The sequence below is a fragment of the Nipponia nippon genome, unplaced genomic scaffold (genome assembly GCF_047370975.1).
Source record: "Nipponia nippon isolate SJK-2023a ecotype South Korea unplaced genomic scaffold, ASM4737097v1 scaffold_10, whole genome shotgun sequence".
Classification (NCBI taxonomy): Eukaryota; Metazoa; Chordata; class Aves; order Pelecaniformes; family Threskiornithidae; genus Nipponia; species Nipponia nippon.
This window is the reverse complement of record NW_028262291.1, coordinates 30,040,119-30,058,722: the sequence shown is the minus strand read 5'-3', so window position 1 is coordinate 30,058,722 and position 18,604 is coordinate 30,040,119. Positions and strand designations below refer to the sequence as shown.

At 39.7% G+C, this 18,604-nt stretch overlaps 2 protein-coding genes across 3 annotated transcripts in view; both read left to right on the top strand.

The window, feature by feature from the left end:
- EHD4 (EH domain containing 4) overlaps positions 1 to 15,974 on the top strand; it is a 32,347-nt gene extending 16,373 nt beyond the window's left edge. For both annotated transcript variants that reach the window (XM_087746295.1, XM_087746294.1), the window contains exons 4-6: positions 4,103 to 4,515; positions 8,604 to 8,768; positions 11,307 to 15,974. In XM_087746295.1, coding sequence (XP_087602421.1) covers positions 4,103 to 4,515; positions 8,604 to 8,768; positions 11,307 to 11,843 — 1,115 coding nt within the window. In that variant the 3' untranslated portion in view covers positions 11,844 to 15,974. The remainder of the gene's footprint in view (positions 1 to 4,102; positions 4,516 to 8,603; positions 8,769 to 11,306) is intronic.
- Positions 15,975 to 17,579: 1,605 nt separating this feature from the next.
- Positions 17,580 to 18,604, top strand: part of SPTBN5 (spectrin beta, non-erythrocytic 5) — a 108,270-nt gene continuing 107,245 nt past the window's right edge. Inside the window, exon 1 of the mRNA XM_009473764.2 lies at positions 17,580 to 17,648. The gene's annotated coding sequence lies outside the window, so the exon portion shown is untranslated. The remainder of the gene's footprint in view (positions 17,649 to 18,604) is intronic.

The following is an 18,604-nucleotide window of genomic DNA, read 5'->3' as shown; positions in this document are numbered from 1 at the left end:
ACAATGAGCTTAAGGAGAGGAGGAAGGAGAAGCAAGTTCTGGCAGGGTGTGGGGAGGAACTTCTTTTAGAAAGGGAGGGGAGGTTTGGCTCATGATTGAGTGGCATGAAGGCAAGGGTTTCAAGAAGTATGGGGAAAGAGCTCAGAGGAAAATGGAGGATATTGGTTAGCTTGCGTTTTTAGAACTGGAGTTACCTAAATACAGGTAATTTTCTCAGTTCAATCTGGCTTGTGAAAATGTAGTCATGGATTAAGTAAGGTGATGTATATAGTTGCAGCATTGTGTCAGGCTTTCCCTTGCAGTGAGACGCGGTATGTCCTCCTTAGGATTAGTCCACCAACAGGAGTGAAGTAAGGGTGTTATCCAGGAGTGCTGGATTGAGACAGGCTTTCATTAACATAACTGAAACTTCTACCCTGGACCGCAAAAAGTGCATCTTTCCATGTGGGACTGAGCTCCATTTGAAAGACTGGGAAGTTTAGATGCTCACCTGTGGCAAAGCATTAGAAGAACAGCAGATTGGGCAGGGGGGAAAAGGCTGCTCTTGTCCACGTCCAAATTGTGTGTTGTAGCCTTGGTTGTGTGGTACTTAGGCAGCAATGGCAGGTGGGATCACTGCAGCACTCTGCCCACCCCTGATTCATATACATACTGTTCTCGGATCTTGGAGGTTCATCATTGCAGCATTCATCTGAGAGGCACCTTTCTTCTGCTGTGCCAGTAGCACCAGCCCCAGGGGTGGAAGAACTGGACACTCTGCCTGTCTGTGCTCACAGAGGATGGGTGGACCTCATCAAGCCACCCTAATTGTTTTATGAATTGCAAAAACTTTGGGAGATGGTGTTGGGCAAGTTGGAAATTATTTACCTTGGGCCCACAAGGGAAAGCCTACCATTTGTTTAAATCTTTATTCCTAACTGGTGCAGAAAGTTGACCCACACTCATACTGCACGACTGCGCAGCTGTATCTTTTGAGTATGGCTGGTGGCTGTAATGCACAGGGCTGGTACTTTGCCTTGTGCTAATGACATATGAGACCTCATGATCATTCCTCACATCAGTATTTCCAGGGCTGGTAACGACATGCAGTTTCTCTCCCAACTTTTTTCTCTCTTCCACATTATTTCTTTTTGTTCTCCTCTGTGGTCTCTGCTCAGCCTGTTACTGATGCCCAACAATTATGCCTCTGTCAGAGGCACCAGCTCATTCCCTTCCTGCAGCTTGGGACAAGCTCAAGAGCTCTGCAGTGCTGCTGGTGGATTGCTGCTTTCCTCTGTCCCTTAGCTGGGTACAAGGGTGACTGGTGACTTTCTAATAAGCATTTGCAAATAGATGTTGTACCTGGTGAGACATAGATCCTCAGGCTGGATATAACTGCTGACATCAGTCATTGGGAGCAAACCTTTGAAGAAAGAGCAACAGTAGAGCAGCAAGAGGCTGAGAAGTATCAACACCAAATTTTTTGGTCAAGTTTTCCAAACTGATCAGTGTTGTCCTAGTACTACTCAACTTTGAAAGCCCTAATCCAGACATGTGCTGTATGTGACAGCATCCTAAATGCGTTGTGTCTGAGTGCTGAAATATTTAACCATATATCACTTCTCTGTAGTTCAGATATACTCTAATGTGTAACCACTGAATCTGTGTATAAAATAGGTTCACTTCTAATTACAAATTTTCATTAAAATGAATAGATTTTTTTTTTATGAGGTCTCTTTCTTACCCATTTTCAACATGCGGACTTTCCTTTCTCAAAGCAAATGCTTCATTAATACTTAATTCATATTTAAAATAAATTGCTTGTTAGTTAACATACACTTGTTGACTGTACAATTGTTTTTACAGTTCAAAATCCATTAAATGTGTGGTAGGAATTTATGTATTTATTTAACCAGCCTTATGAGTCACCTTCTCACATATCCATTTGTGGAAAACCTAATAGAATGTAACTTGCTTCATTTTGCAATTTTCTGTATTTCATTTCAAGCATATTTCCTTCTACATGAGTGAAATCAGAACAGGTTATTGTGTACCTCAGTTTCGTGCACTCTTGCAACTATGTTGTGACATGCCAGTGACATACAAGATCTCACTTCTCCCTTTCTTTCCTGCTAAATTTTAATAAAGACAAGTTATTCGTACTGGTTTTGATTAGATTGCTAGTGTAAAGTGAGAAGAGTTCTCTTCCAGCTGTGTTTTGTGCAGCTTTCCTCCTTGCCCCCATCTTTCATCTTGTGTTCAGCCCTTCAGAAACTGGTCACAGGGAAGAACGTACCAAAGTAGCAGTATCTGGAAAGGGGCCAGGTTTTGCATTCCTTACAAAGTAATCCTTTTAATGAGAAAGGTTATGTTGGCTTTTTTTTGTATAGCCAGTTAATGAGCCTGACCTGCATCCTTTAGGATCCTAATAACACCTTTTTAACATAGCTCTCTCCTTTCAATTTGATGTGTCTGTGCTGGATTTTTAGTGAAGTTTTATGGTCTCTTTTTTGGGGAGGGTGGGCGAAGATAGGTAACTGCGAACATTTTCTTACTATTAACTAGAATTTCTGGATATCATTTCATATGCTATTTGTAATTTTTAAACAAAAGATTTAAGACTCAGTTCTTACCTATATTGCTAAATGTGCACAAGTATGCTTCATGACAAATCTGGAGTTCACCATTTTTTCCTATTACTTTCATGTATGTCTGCTTTTCTTGATGTTGGCCCTAGTCAGGTTCTACTGGAAAGCAAAAAAAGCTGATTTGCTTTTGGGTTCCCTGTTAAAGACCAACAACTTCAAGGTATAATGAATAATGACTTGACTGAACCAGCATTGTTTTAAGAAAAACTAAGCAACTTTACAATGTCCCCATACCCTTTTATTTATACTGTTTAAAAGATGCTAGGGAGAATGAGGAGTGGTGAAGAGTCTTTTGCTTGTATCTGGACCAGGTGTATGAAGTGTTTGGGTAATTAGTTCATGTGTGAGTAGTCTTAAGTGTTTGTTTTTTTGTTTTGTTTTGTTTTTTTGCTGGGGGATTGACGGTTTAAAGGCGTATCTTGCAAAGCTCAGAAATGACCAAAGACACCCTGGGGGACTCACTGGTGGTAACTGAGCTTTCTTTGCTGTTGGCATTTAAATATGTGCTGCTGGGAGCGAAACTGTTGATTCTGTTTAGGTTACTTTACACCAGTCCTTGCATTTTGATTGCTCCCTCTTTTAGCTCCAATTTCTTTCTGAGAGGAAGAGGAGGGGTGGGATGTTGGCTCCCAGCTCATACCTTGCTGTTCCTTACTCAAACAAGATGAATCACATCCACGCCAAGCCCAGTGCCTCATCACTAGTGGTGATTCTCTGCAGATTAAATGTGTCACTTCTGAATAAGGAGTTTCTGAATACTGTTTGTTGTGTGGATTAGGTACCAGCTGCACTTATAAAAGTGTTCAGACAGGTACTACGAATAGGCTTTCCTTTAGAACATCAGGAAGTTTGTTTCAGATGATCAGAAGGGTCACTGCTTGTGTTCTGTAACCTGTCACGTCCCCCCAAAGCCATCAGCAATGCAGGTAACGTTACTTGTAAATTGGATCTCTGAGTCTGCTGTGGCAGAAATAACAAGAAGTGTTGCAACGCAAGGAGAGATGAGTTTGGAAATGGTTTTAAAATCCAAATATTTTCAGTTGCTGGCATGCTGCACCTGCACTGTTTCCTTGTTGGTATGAAGAGAGTTAGATGAAGAGAGCTTGTGATAAGAGCCCAACAGACCTGCTTAGCTTGGGCGCTCTGCTGCAGCCAAAACTCTTGGGAAGAGGCAAACATGGGTGTGAGATGGTACCTCACAGCAGCACAAAAGATAGTGACACAAGAGATGGATGGCAAGGTTGACAGAAAGGCAGTGATAAACACAAAAGACTGTAATAGTGAGACCAGTCTAAGGAAATGTAGGATACAGTTGTCCTGACCTCATTGTCCACAGACACTCTCTTCCAGGTGGTCCATCTCCTCTTTTCCCCCAGGCAGATGCTATGATCCCCTTGTTCTGTATCCCCAGCCCTACGTTCTCTGAGGCTCACTTTTCTGAACAGTAGGACTGTAATAGTGTATTCTTTCTTCAGGCTACGACTTCTGCCAAGTCCTCCAGTGGTTTGCTGAGAGAGTCGACCGCATCATCCTCCTTTTTGATGCCCATAAGCTGGATATATCTGATGAGTTTTCAGAGGCTATTAAGTCATTCCGTGGCCAGGATGACAAGATTCGAGTGGTGCTTAATAAAGCTGACCAGGTGGACACACAGCAGCTGATGAGGGTCTATGGTGCACTCATGTGGTCCCTGGGAAAGGTGATCAACACTCCAGAGGTGCTGCGGGTCTACATTGGCTCCTTCTGGGCCCATCCTCTCCAAAACACAGAGAATCGAAGACTCTTTGAAGCCGAAGCACAGGATCTTTTCAAGGATATCCAGAGTCTCCCGCAGAAGGCTGCTGTGCGGAAACTCAATGATCTCATTAAGAGGGCAAGACTTGCAAAGGTAAGAAAAGATAAAAAACCTGAATTAATTGAATGAGCAGTCTCTTCTGTCTCTTTCAGTGTGTCCTTTCTCACCCTTCCCAGTCTTTCGCTACCTATAAAGTGTGTGTTTCTCAGCAAATGGATTGAATTGTCAGTTTTTCAAGGAAGAGGTAGCCACTCAGGGTCTAGAAGCAAGTAGGAGGAAATTGGGAAATTGAGACTTGTACTGGCATGCCTCCCTAACTTTAGAGAAGGGATTTGGTGCTTTTGAGGCCATTAAAGCTATTGTTTGCTTGGTAGGGGAGTGAATAATTTTTTATTTTTTTTTTTTTTTTTTTTTTTTTACACTGGGCAGTGAGGTAATCTTGATGTTACTTTTTGGAGATAAACCACTTTTTTTTTTTTTTTTTTTTAACAATAGCTGGTATGTAGACAACAACTTAAAAAAAAAAAGGGGGGGGCGGGGAAGGGGGGGATGGACAAAAAACCACAACCAAAGCTATTCACATGCAACCTTCCATATGCTTTTTTGCATATAATGCCTTAATGCATACTGTCAATCAGCTGTTGTGGAAAAACACTTTGACTAAATGCATTTATGTTACACCCTGGAATACAAGACTGATTAAAAGCCTCACTCTTGCTGAAGCACAGATACTGATGAATTGGAGAGGTGCTTGTGCATTAGATTGAAACTCTTGAGCCTCTTTCTTCATTCCCAGTCACAGAGACACTTGGGTAACACAGACTTTCTGTCATCATATCCAGAAAAAACCCGTCTCTCGTTATCCAGGAACATGAGCTATGTGCCCCACTGAAGGTAGCCCCTGTCACCGTTCCCCTTGTTTTCAACTCTGGAGGAGTACATGCATTGTGTACAACTTACAGTCACTAACTGGTGTGCCTGGGCAGGCTGTGTGTGACAATGCTATGTCTGTCGACACCTGACTGTTGTAAACCTGTTTAATCTTTTGGTGGGTCTCTAGTTATCTTTGATGAATGCGTGGTTGTCACTTTAAAGCTTTGTGAATTATTACCACGTTTTAATTACCTATTTGTAAAACTTTCTGGTTATATTTTACACTAATCTTCAGACTCCCTGCTTAACAATGCTAGCTTCATCTGTCCTTTCTTCTCACAGCCTGACTAGAATAAGCTTTGGTTGCAGTCTGAAATATTTCTTTGCCTGTTACTCTGATTCTGCAGTGAGTTTCTTTTATTGTAGCACTGCAGCTGCTGTTAGAATAATAGTTAAAAGCACTGCCAAGCTTCTTAGTGTTTTGAAAAGCTCAAGAACAAAATGAAAATTGGTGATTCAAGAATTATGATTTGTCATTTGGAAAATTGGAAAAGAAGGAAAACTAACCTCAGAAATACCTGGGGAGAAAGCCGGTGGTACCAGATAGAAATCCTAATTTGCTATGCAGTTATCAAACCCAATGTGAGTTGGGTTAATGCAGTTGTCTTGGAACACGTTTTCATGTGGACTTCTAAGCAAAAATGAAGAGGACTTGCACTTACATTGATACAAGAATAGTCATGTGGGGATGTATACCGCTTCCCATGTTGGCTTAATTAACTCTCTGAATATAATGATAACACTTGAAAGTTTTGTTTGTTTGTTTGTTTGTTTTTTTGTGTGGCCTGAGCTTTAGGGCACCCCATAGCAGTTACTTCTTTGAAAATGCCATTTGAAATCACGTTCCTGATGATGTTGTGTTAAAAGTTGCTATGATCTCAATCTGTTTTGTGGATGTTGTTGGCAGCTTTTTGCTTTCATTTGTTACAGTCGTTTTGGAAGTGGAAAAGTGGATCATCTTTAGGGGTTTCTATGTAATGTAAAATAAAAATGGATAAAGGTGAATACAAAATACAATGTTTATAGGGCATGCTAATTAGACAGCTATGAAAGGGGAATAAACTGTTCATGTGCAGGAAAGCAGCAATGTAATCTTTCTATCTTCCAAACTGAACTTAAAGTACTGACACTCAAAAATAATTTTTACATCATTGCATGGTATTTTTTTTGTCCTATTTCTATGCCACTATGTACTTAATCTCTTCTAAAACATGTACAGTAACCAAAACCAAAAGCAAACTGTTAACTTGCTGTCAAATTTGGACATTAGGCTTTTTTCTTTTTTCTTTTTTTTTTTAAGTCCTGTGACTCACTATCCTATTTTGAAGATGGGAACTGTTCTTATCTACACAAAACACATGTGCATACTGGCAGACCTTAGACCACTTAGCATACACATGTGAAATTGTTAGTGCTTGTGAGCTATAAACGTACTTTTCTGGTTTTGCTAGAAGTATTATTTTAAACATAAGATCCATAAAATTATTTACAATTATTTATAACCTCTCTTAGAAATATCCTTGTTGAATCAGTTCTGTCATTCTGCAGAAATACTCATATCTACCCTATTAGGAAATTTCATGGCTTTATGCAGAAACCCTGCTTCTTTATACGGTTTATTTTTTTTCTCCTGTGTAGGAATTTAAATTTAATCTGCAATTAAAATGCGTGCACTCTTTTTAGATATGAGGAAGTGATGTGTGAAGGTTGTGATCTTAAGATGTGCAACTAAAAACTGGTTACACCATTTTTATTTAAAAACAAAGAGATTTTTTTTTCCAGTAAGCCTCCTAAATAAGTAAGGAAAGGAATGGGAGAGTACTTCCCCAGTACAGATTGTGTAAGGTTTGTACAAAATACTGTAAGGCACATTCTGTCATGTTTTGGTAGGTATTAAGTAGTATACTTGCACCACATCTACATAATCACTTTTTTCTACTGACGCTTTTTTGTGGTAGTCTGTCTTCCCCCAGTCTTCAAAATTCCAGCTCTTTACTGCTCAACGGTTTGATAGACATTCTTATTTTTTAACTTTTTTTTTCTGTGTGTGTGAAAATAGTAAGTTACTTCTGTTCTGGGACCAGCTGCATCATTTTTAATGAAGAAGGACCTGAGTTCTGTAAAGATTTATCCTGTTGTGGAGGTCATTTGACTTCAGTGGTCCTGGCCAGGTCAGAGCTTAGGAAAGCAGTTTGATTACGTCAAGTTGTGATCGATGTGCATTGCTTCTAAAAGAAGGCTGCCCTTGCGCTTCCCTCTCATGTGCAGAGCAAGTATCAGTGTCCACACAATGAACTGGATAAGTGAACTCGCCTCAGTTACGAAGTGCAACCACTGTTTCTGTCCTGGACCAGATCACTTGCTGTGTGGCCAAGCAAATCCTTGTGGTGGTGAAAGGTGGTGGGAGGGTGGTAAAGGGGAAGAGATGAATGGTTCAGGGTAAGGGTGGCAGGAGGGTGCGTGGGCAGGATGGATGTTTTGTTGGCAGTGCTGGATTATCTTGATCACAGCAGACGGGAAACTTGAAGAGCTCTGCGAGTATCAATGTGTTTTAGGACTTGTCATCCTAAATTAACGTCTTTCCTTACATGCTGCAAAGGCTCTACTTTCTCCCCTGAGGCTTTGCAAGGCAGCCATGGCATGCTGTTCTTATAGTATACTGACTGCTGTGTCATCCTTTGGTGGCTGCATAAATACAGACTATAGGTACTGACTTTTCTGGGAGTAAATAGGTAGGAATGCAGTGTCACTTCAATTAGATAGCCCTGCCACTTAGCATACCTCAGTTACTTGAGGCATTATCCCATTGCTTCCCACAATAATTGGTGAGGCAAATGGAGTTACAGATCTCTACCACTGAGACAGATGGACCATTATGGCTGGTGCTCTGTGTATGATCCATGCATGTACTGTCAGGACGTGGTCTTCGGGCTTTGCTTTTTCTCTCACTGTTGGTACTGATAGAATGCTGTACCATGCTTCTCCTTAAGCTGCAAGTGTCCATCTGTATTTCTTTTAAATGTGTTTGCTTTCTCTCTGCCCCTCAAAGGAATGTTGAAATCAGCAAAAGCTAGTTGATAACTGTTCATGTAAACACGAAGTTCCAGAAACAATTGTTGATAATATCTTACCCTTGAGCTGACTTAGGGAAACATATTATTTCTGTTTCTTTTTATGACCTGGGAGAAGAACACTAATGTTAAGTGTAGATAAACAGTAGTCTTGATTTCAGTTTTGCTTCTTCTTAGGTTCATGCTTATATCATTAGCTATCTGAAAAAAGAAATGCCCTCTGTATTTGGAAAAGAGAACAAGAAGAAGGAACTGATCAGCAGATTACCAGAGATCTACATCCAGCTGCAAAGGGAATACCATATCTCAGCAGGGGACTTCCCTGAAGTCAAGAAGATGCAGGTAAGATGATAGACTACAGTTCCACTGAAATAATACTAACTTTCCAACAGGATTGCCAAATTAGAAAAAAGTAGGACAGAGTATCTCAGCATTATATGTTAGGGTCTTCATCAGTAGACCAGCTGAAGTGACAATAAATCATGTGTCTGTTATGGGGTTAGCATGACTTGGAAGCAGTGCAGAACAAAAAAACTGGTAACCTGCTTAGTGTGCATTCACTGATGCAAGACTATAGAAATTGCCATAAGGAATCGGACCTTCTGTCCTTTTAGTCAATATTTGGTCCCTCACGGCAGATAGTACCAGAGGGTTTGTGCAAATAAAATGGTTATGGGTTAAGCTCGTTCTTGTTTTGTGTCCTAAATGTGGGTATTCATATCGCTTTTGTAATGCTATCATGCACTTGTGTAGGTGAAGATATCCTTAGTCACATATTATTCATTTTTACCCTACTCTGTTCTTGCTCTTACTGATACTGTTTGCTAGTGAGTAATAAAGGCAATGTGTTACCTGAAAAGTCCAACCTAAAGTCTCTCTCTTCTGAAAATGGTGCCTTTCAGTTTTTTCCTGTCCTTTTGAGCTTGTGTTCTATGAAGAGGAGAGATAGAAGTTCTCAATTTATACTCTTATTGTTAATATTTAAATACGTTTTGTCTCTTGTTCCTCTTTCGAACTTTATGCAATCTTACTGCCAACTTTTTGTCACTTTCCCACCTTTTTGTTTCTGTCCTCTGATTTGAGGTGAGTTGTTTAGAGAGTAAGCAAGGGAAGAACAGCTAAGGTTGTGTTAGCAATGCTTTTCAATTTATTCCTCAAGCCTCAATTTCCAACTTTTGGATCTCAGATCATAGACTTCTTAAATGGCCTTTGAATTAGAAGATAATTCAGCTCGGAAGCTGAAGAACATGAGATCAGGAGCCTGCAGTTTGGTCTGACTGTGGGCTAGTCATGAGTGTGATGGAAGATGTTTTCCAGATTGACACTTGAGTATCATTCTGACAATTTATGTGGTACGCTCACACTGCTAATCATAAAGATTGATGACTGGCTGATTAACCTATCTATAGTGATGCACAAGTTTCTTTTATAAACTAGGATATTTAACTTGGGAATCAATTATTGGCATGAGACGGTAAATTATAAATGAAGCACAAGATCTATTTCAGCTATGTTTTCAGAGGCAGGACTGTTGGAAGGGTTTCACGAGCTAGGCTTTAAAAGGGGGTTGTGTGGAAAAAGTTGACTCTTTCTTCCCTTGCTACTTTTGTTGGTGATGCGAAATGAGAGAAAGAGAGGTGATCACTTGTCAGTTTGAATATTGAAACAAAATTTGAATGGCACTTTATCAACTAATAGTGTTTATCAACTAATAGTGCATGTCGCTAAGCCTCAGCAGCAGATGACAGCAAATATACACATGACAGATCAGTCACTTCTGTAATGAGGAGCAAAATTGTGAGAAAAAAAATTGTGCCAAAACAGATAGCAGATTTGACCTTTGCTTTCTAAGATTTATTGCATATCATAAATTTATACTGATCAGTTGCTGTAAATCAGATGATTGTGTATAAATGTCACCTGAACAGTGATGGTTGTCGGTGGGTGGTTTTCCTCTAAGAAATCCAAAGTTCTGTATGCATGGGCAAAGCCACTTGCCTATGCTTCAGGTTTTTTGGGTTTGTATCCTTCTAGTTCCAATACATATGGGAGCAGCTCCCTGAGGTGATAGATATGATTTGTTAAAGCAGTTTAGCACCATTTTGAGAGGGGGCTTGGGGGGGTTGTTTGTTTTTTTTTTTTTTTTTTAACAGTCCACTGTAACTCTCTCTTCCCGGCTAGCATTTTGCATGTAGAAATCATTTAATAATTGCCTAAAGCATTTTTAATTTTCCAGTGTTCTGGTGTAAAACATGCTTGAGCTTGTGTTGGAATAGCACATATCACCTAGTTAAACATCTCACTGAGGTTAGAAGGAGTTTATGTACTTGGCAGGGACCATATGACTTCATGAGTTCTGGCAGCACTTCTATAAAAACGCTGCTGCTGTTATCCCAACTCAGTTTTCCTTTATTGATGAAGGATACTTCTTCATGACTGAACCACAAACAAGAAGTTTAATCTGTAAAATCAGACCAGTCCTGCAAACTCTTGGATTTATTTTTTACTTTAAACACTTGTATAAGTGCTAGTAGGACAGAGGACATAATTGCATGCTTTCTTTGGTGTTTGGAAGAAAATCACCAAATGGAAAATTATTGGGTAACATTCATCAACTGCCATGTTTTTATGCATTGCCATTTTGAAAATTGTATTGTAAATGTAATTTAATAGACAAGCTCATACACTGTTGCAAAACTGTCTTAGTGTGTTTGATCAATACATTGGGTGTATGGTACACATTTGCTTCCTCTTCAAGAGGAGTTTCATTTATGGAAATGCTTCAAAAGATAACAGATTAATTTGAAGCCTATTCTTTAACCTCTTCAATGTATTGGAAATGTTTCTAACTACTGTCACTGAAACCTTTGCCATTCACAGGAGCTGTTGGAGACTTCTGACTTCACTAAATTTCATTCTTTGAAACCAAAGCTAATTGAAGCTGTGGATAACATGCTGGCCAACAAAATTGCCTCCCTGATGAACCTGATCAGACAGGAAGAGAGCAATATGCCCACAGAGATTGTACACGGTGGAGCATTTGATGGCACCATGGCAGGACCTTTTGGCCACGGATATGGAGAAGGTGCTAAGGAAGGAGCTGATGAAGATGAATGGGTTGTTGCCAAAGATAAACCTGCTTATGATGAGATTTTCTACACTCTGTCACCAATCAATGGCAAAATATCTGGGATTAGTGCAAAGAAGGAGATGGTGACTTCTAAACTACCCAACAGTGTCTTGGGGAAGATCTGGAAACTTGCAGACTGTGATGGCGATGGGATGTTGGATGACGAGGAGTTTGCATTAGCAAAACATCTCATCAAGATTAAACTGGATGGATATGAACTGCCTGGCACGCTACCTTCCCACCTGGTGCCACCGTCTCACAGGAAACCTTTCCAGACAGCAGAGTGAAAAATACAAGGAGAAGAATGAGGATTTTGGAAATCTTTCAACAAATGTGTTGAAACCACCAAAATTTGAAATTAGGCTTAGATCCTTAAACCTCACAGCACATTTCACGCAAGTTACTGAAATTAGAAGCATGGTAGCAGGAAAACATTCATGTAGCTGTCCCTGCTGACCTTCACTCAGACATGCTTGTCAGAAGTGCCTTGTATAGATCCATCGCAAGGTGAAAATGTTTTTGTAGGCCTGCTTCCATGTCTTGCTGCCTTTACAACCATAAAGCAGAAAAGACCACGTATAAAAATCACTGACCTTCACCAAACCTAAACACTGATCAACCATAAGTTTCTCCAAACTATTTTAAATAGCGCAAGGAAGCTCTAAATGTTAAATTCACCTGCCTATGCAAGGAACATTTTCTATGCGAAAAACATAGTTTAGGCATCAAGTGAATTTCAGCATCTCTATAGTTTAAGAAAAGGCCGATATAAAAGGAAATTTTACTTTTGTTCTTTTTATAATTTAATAAGATGTTAGAAAAAGAGAGAAGAGTAATGGGGAGAGTCTTTTAAGTGCTCAGAACATGAGCAGACTTCTTGTTTTAAAACTTCACTAATTATAGCTAGAATTGCAAAATACTAAAATGATTCTTTCAATTTGTCATCATTGTGTCTTGCCATCTGAAGAACTGCTTCTTCAGTTTTATACAGCACTATATACTCAGTATTATCATTAGAAGAACGGAATCTCCTTTGTTTCTTGGATTTGGAGTTTCTTTTGAGGTTTCAGTTTAGCTGCTCTGCAGACAATAAATTCCTGAATTGTTCAAAGCAACAGCAGAATGTTTTCATAAGCTAAAAAAAAAAAAAATGTTTCCATTGAAATCAAGATCAAGGCTCACTTTCTGTTCAGAAGAGGTGAATTGCTCCAAGTCAGCCTCTTCAAAGCTCATCACATTGTCTTGGGAAATTTTCATTGGTATTTAATTTCTGTTTACAGGTAATTATACAATTATCTCTATATTTTTTTTTACATATAATATTTTTAAGAAATGTTTTTAACTCTTTCTTTTGCCAGCATTTAGCTGACAACCACAAAAGAGAGAGACAATTCCCATGTGGCAGATTTGAAAGATGGGGAGGCTAACAGGAATCTTTACATTGACTGTAATAAATGATAGACTGGTCCCTCCAGATAATATTCCTTTATTCAAAACAATCCGTGAAAAGGATGCTTAATAAACATTCATTTTTCTAACAACACAATCAAAGTGGAACATATCGGCTGCTTACAACTGATTTTTATCAGTACCTTAAAAGAACGTGAATTTTTGGCCCTGTGAACTTGAGTCTTACAGGGAGGGCCTGTTCTTTTCTAAAATCAAACTTGGCAGTCAGTTTCGCGCTGTGCATGTAAGCAGGAATTGACTTGTATTCTGTTTGTAGTATGAAATATCCTACGCATCAAAGGTACTGTAGTTTTGAGCACTTTTTCTTTGAGTCTCGGTAAGTGGTAGCAGTAGTGCCTTGTGACACAGAGCAAGCCAAGAAGTGTTTTAGCATCCTTGCAGTAGGGGTGGGGAGGGAGGTAGTTCGGGTGTTGTCTCCCAGTTAAGATTTTAGTCACACTTGCATATTCAGATTTGTAGCTGACCTAAGAAGAGCCTCAGCTTCTTTTTTCAAATCATACATTTGTAGGTTGTCAGCCAGCTTTAATACTTCAGATCTTTCTGGACCTCTTATCTTTCTGCATCTGTTCTATTCTGATATGAAATTACTGTGAACTTTGCCAGGGCTCTACCATGGGAAAACAATAAAGCTATTTTAAGTAATGACAGAAGAACACCTTTACCTTGCCAGGCTTCCAGCCCTGTATCAAGGATATCCTGGCATAGTTAAATTGTTCTTGAGGACTTGCTTTTTTTTAATTCTTAGGTTTTTCTCTTATTCAAGCATACCGACTTTATTTCTGTTAGACCTAATTTAGGAGCCAAATTAGCGGTAGTGCATCTCTGCACTTTAGTAGAGCTGTGAAACTTGACCATGAGTCTACCTGTGTGACTGTACATCTGCAGAGTAACTGATTTTCTATGTAATTTATTTTTGATTGAACAAAAAGTAGGCTATAGACATCACAGGAGTTGTTAAAAAAAAAAAAAAAAAACAACCACAAACACAGGCTGCAGAAGTAGTAATGTATGCTTGTTTGTGTGTAGTGTCTGCAGTCAGTAACAAATTCATACACTAATGACCAACCTGACTAGCTTAGTAAGGAAAGCCACCAGGAGAAAGAAAGCAAGCTTGTGTATTGTGACTACTGTAGTGTGGGCAAAGCTGAGAGGTTCTGGGAAGTTGCTGATCTTCCAACTCTGTCTGCCTTACCTTGCTCTTCAGCACCACAGGGTTCCAGGGGTGGACCCATGTTTGAGTTCCCACCGTGTGTAGCTTCCAGAGGTGATGCTCCAAATGCATTGGAGCCATGTGATCCCATGCCAGTAGAAATATCCTCCTTCAGTGAGAGGAGCAGGATAGTTTCTCAGTTATTTCATTTTATTTTTCTAGCTTTGTTGGTAGTAAAATGGAGAAAATGGCCTTTTATTCAGTCTCCATGACAGCGTGCTAACTTGGGCTTAGGAGAGACAAATTGAAATGCATCATTTTGATAAGTTAAAATATTTTGTCTAGATGGGGTTGAAATGCTTTGTTTTCCTGTAGAATTTGGAAGTGGAATGCATGAAGCATGTATAGGAGTAGAGGTGGATTTTCTCTGTTTATCTGGAGAAATAGAAGTGTTTCAGGATAGGCATGCAGAGCTACATGCATAAATGTGTTTCTGGATATGTGGTGAAGTGCACTAGCATCGTGCTTCGTTGATAGGAATAAAGTGCATTTCATGTGGACTTTAAACAGCAGTTTCTTGCACAGCTAAACTGATACAGGAGGTTGCTTTTGCTCAGGGGAAGGGATCTCTTTTCTTACTACCTCCTCGCAGACCTGTGGGCCTACTCCGTTTGCCTCGCTGGCTCTCTGGCTTGTCAGATCCTGCAAGCCCATTCAGTTAGTTAAACTAGCCACATGCAACAGTTCGGATAATGTTCTGTGGAGTTAGTGAGTCCATGTGTTAGGGGCATGAGAAGTGAGCAGGATTACCTTCTGTCATGAAAGTGTGCTCTAAGTTATTAGGAACAGCAGTATGAGGTAACCTTTGGTATTCAGTTTGATGTTACTAATAGCTGCTGAAGAAAGACTAGGATGTTGGATCTGTTGGCCGTTTTATGCCTAGGATTTTGATTACGTTTGCTGTGAGACCATTCAAAACTGTCAATAATTCATCCTGTGAAATCAGTGCCCACTGGTGTAGTCTGCTGCCATAACCAAAGTAGAGACTGCTGCTTTTACCTCTTCTCCAGCTATTCCGCAACACAGTTTTAATTCCCAACCCGAATTCTGTTCCCACAGAAATTAATTAGAATTCTGTTGTAGATTGGAACAGAAAATGTGGGGCTACTGCTCATAACCACACTACAGGACAGCGAGAGCCTTTTAGAGCTGTGACAGCTTGAAAATGGTGAGTTTACAAAGATTTTTAGGTCAGGGTGGGGTCCTGGTTGTTAGTTGGGGATGGTATGGATTTGTGTGGAACCTGGTCTCAGAGCAGCAGTATCTGGTCCTTGACTTTCAACAACATCATTCATCCCCAGTACTTGAAATGTGCCCTCTTTTTCTTCTTCTAACTTCCTTCCCTTCACAACGTGTGCTCACTTTGGTGGTTCTTTATATTGTTGGAATTTAAGCAGAGTTTAAAGTGTATGGGTTGATGAGTATGTGGAACTTAGCACTGAGAGAATGAACATGAACTTTGTTTTCTACTTCACATGCTCACCTTTTCTACTATTTTTGTTAAATACTGTGTTTTCACTTCAAAGGCACTCTGATTTTTGAGGGAAGGCTTGATCTGTGCAGTGTGCTTCAGTTTGTCCAACTAGGCAAACAAAGTTGTAAGTTCATTATTGTTGCACTTTTATTACACAATAAATTCCTTGCAGATACTGTAATATATTTTAATATGCTTTGTAATAATTTTTAGAAAGTGGTAATAAAAATTGCTGATTTAATAAACTAATATTGAACTACCTGAGATTTTCTTTTGTAAGCTTCTTTCTGGAAGGTAATCTTTCAGTGACTAGAATTTTGTAATCCTGCTACTTAAGGCTCATAGACATCGTAGCTATTTGGCAAGCTGCTTATTTTCCCACCTTGGTTTATGTATCTATAATAGGTTATGGCTATTTCTCTTCTGTGTCCTTGAACTTGTTGCTGAAATTACTGCCCATGCCAAGGCTTGACTCCAGGATTAAATTTATATTTAAAAAGGAAAAAAAAAAAACCTCCAGCACCTCTCCGTAATTAGCTTTTTATAGCAGCATGTAATTTTTGAGTTTCTTAATGTCTAAGCATGGAAATTTCTTGAAAGTCCAAGTGTGGAAGATAAATCAAAAATTCCTCCTGTCCTTCTCCTGTATACATGCAACTTACTTGCAGCATCTCCAAACATACATCTGTGCCACCAGGATGCTACAGTTTCGCTGTTGCTCCTACTACTAGCAAATCTAAGCTGCTGTAGAGTTAAAAGGGCTTGGATGTAGCAGTGTTAGCAAGCTAGGCTGTTGAGCTCATGGTGGTCATGCCATATGTCACATGAAAGCAAGTGTTTCACATGCAAACAATATGTTGTGGGTTCCTGGAGGCTACACTGCTGTTGAATTACAGTGGCTTGTTTGGACTGTTCCTTACAAAAGTCAGAAATAGTTTGGAGAAGATGAAGTTTTAATGGGCTTTGGAGGTGTGGGGTTGATTTTTTTAGTAGAATGGTGTTTTGCATACTCCACATAGAAGATATTTCAGACTTTGAAAAATTTGCAGCACATTTCTTTGTGGATTAGAGCAGAACATCTAACTTTATATTTGGACAACGGGAAAATTGGATGAATGTCCAGACTAACAGTTCGACTGTAAATTTTGCAGTAATTGTTACTTCTAATATTTGGCACCCTTAAACTGTGAAATATTTCCATTTATGCCTACTGTACCATTTAGTTTCTCCAAACTTTGTTATTGGCTCCCATGTTTGGTAAGGGCTTTGGAGCAGACACTACTTTATTCTGAGCTTCTTTGATCCAAGGCTCTATCATGCTGCAAGTACTAACTGTGAGTGTGGAGGATCTTTTAGAAAGCTTGGCCCTTGGGCTAGCCTGCCTGACTTGGGTAGGAAACCCCAGGAGAAAGAGTTGGCTGCCTTGTGCTGCTTAGACAGATGAACAAACACATCTGCTGAAGGTGCTTCCTTTCGCTCAGGATTCATGGCAATGAGCTATCTTCTGGAAATAAATGCCCAAACCCAGCAAACACCTGTTGTGGTCAAAACACAGTCAGGAGGAGGTGTACATGCTTTTCACAATTATGTTCAGAAGTCCTGTATCTATACAGCTTTTCTGACCTTTGAGAGAAAAATATCTTCTCTCGTGGAAACCATGGTATTGAGATGGGTTCCAGTCCCTTTCCCCACAGGACTTAATGTTAGCACAGATTTGTACCTGGTGATAGGCTGTGGACTCACAGTTACTTTCTGGTCCAGTGAATACTGGAAACTCATTAATGCCAAGTCTAACTTGTTCCCCCACCTGTTGTTTTCTCTGAGATGGAGCTTGTCCCTGTTCTTTCCAAGGTGTTGCTAGCTCAGCATCCCATATTCCACTCCAGTCTAGAGCTCTGAAGATTTCGCTGTAATGAAAGTAGCTCATTTCCACGGATGGTATGTATCTCTCACCGGATGCTGTATTTCAGATGCACTGTAAGGTTTCTATGTATGATTATCATTTTTTAAACATTTTAAACAAGGAACTGATGAAAGATGCTGCTCATGCTTAGTGATTTCCTATTTCGGATCATTCTGTGTTTTTTCTCAAAATGCATTTCATGTCTAGTCTCACAGTAAGAGATTAACCAACACTCTAACTGTAACCAATAAGTTCAGGGCTTGGCAATTTTAGCCTACAATGGAGAGTAATTGCAATTTTTCTTCATTTTGCACTACCCTGTCTTATCTCCTCTGTGCTAAAATTTGCACCCTTAATGTTAACTGTTTATACAATGCTATGTCTTTTGCCAACTACCTTCAATCATTCCACATGACTGGGTGGCCTTCACAATGAAACTGGGAAGTCTGGGCTGGGAGGGAGCTGTGATTGTAATCAGTAATCTGCTGACTGGGGCCGTGGGGGGCCAAAACCTGAGAGCACACCATGGCGTATGCCATACCTGTGGGTAGGGTGCAGTGCTCTGGCACTAAGGGTGCTGGGAGCCAATCTGCATGTAAGTCTCACAATTTTGTTTCATTGATAAATAGAGCTAAAAGCTTTGTCACTCCAATACACAAATAACCCCCTAAAATACAGCCGTAAAGGAGAAATAGTTTTGCCCTCATGCAGTGGTCTTCCTTAGTAGCAATGAATAAAAATGAAAAAATCTGACCCATATAATAAAAATACACTAGTTAGATCTGGCATTGCCAATGCAGTTATTTCTAAGGCCCATATGATATTCAAAATATTAAGGCTATTCTGTCACTTGAAACCCTTTATCTATGTTCGTATGAAATGGAAAAAGAATTAAAGTCCTCTGTCCCATGTGTTCATCCCACAAAGCCTTTGAAGCTCTTATGTTAACTGTTTGAGGTTAAGAAACAGAAAGAAAATTTCAAGATAATAT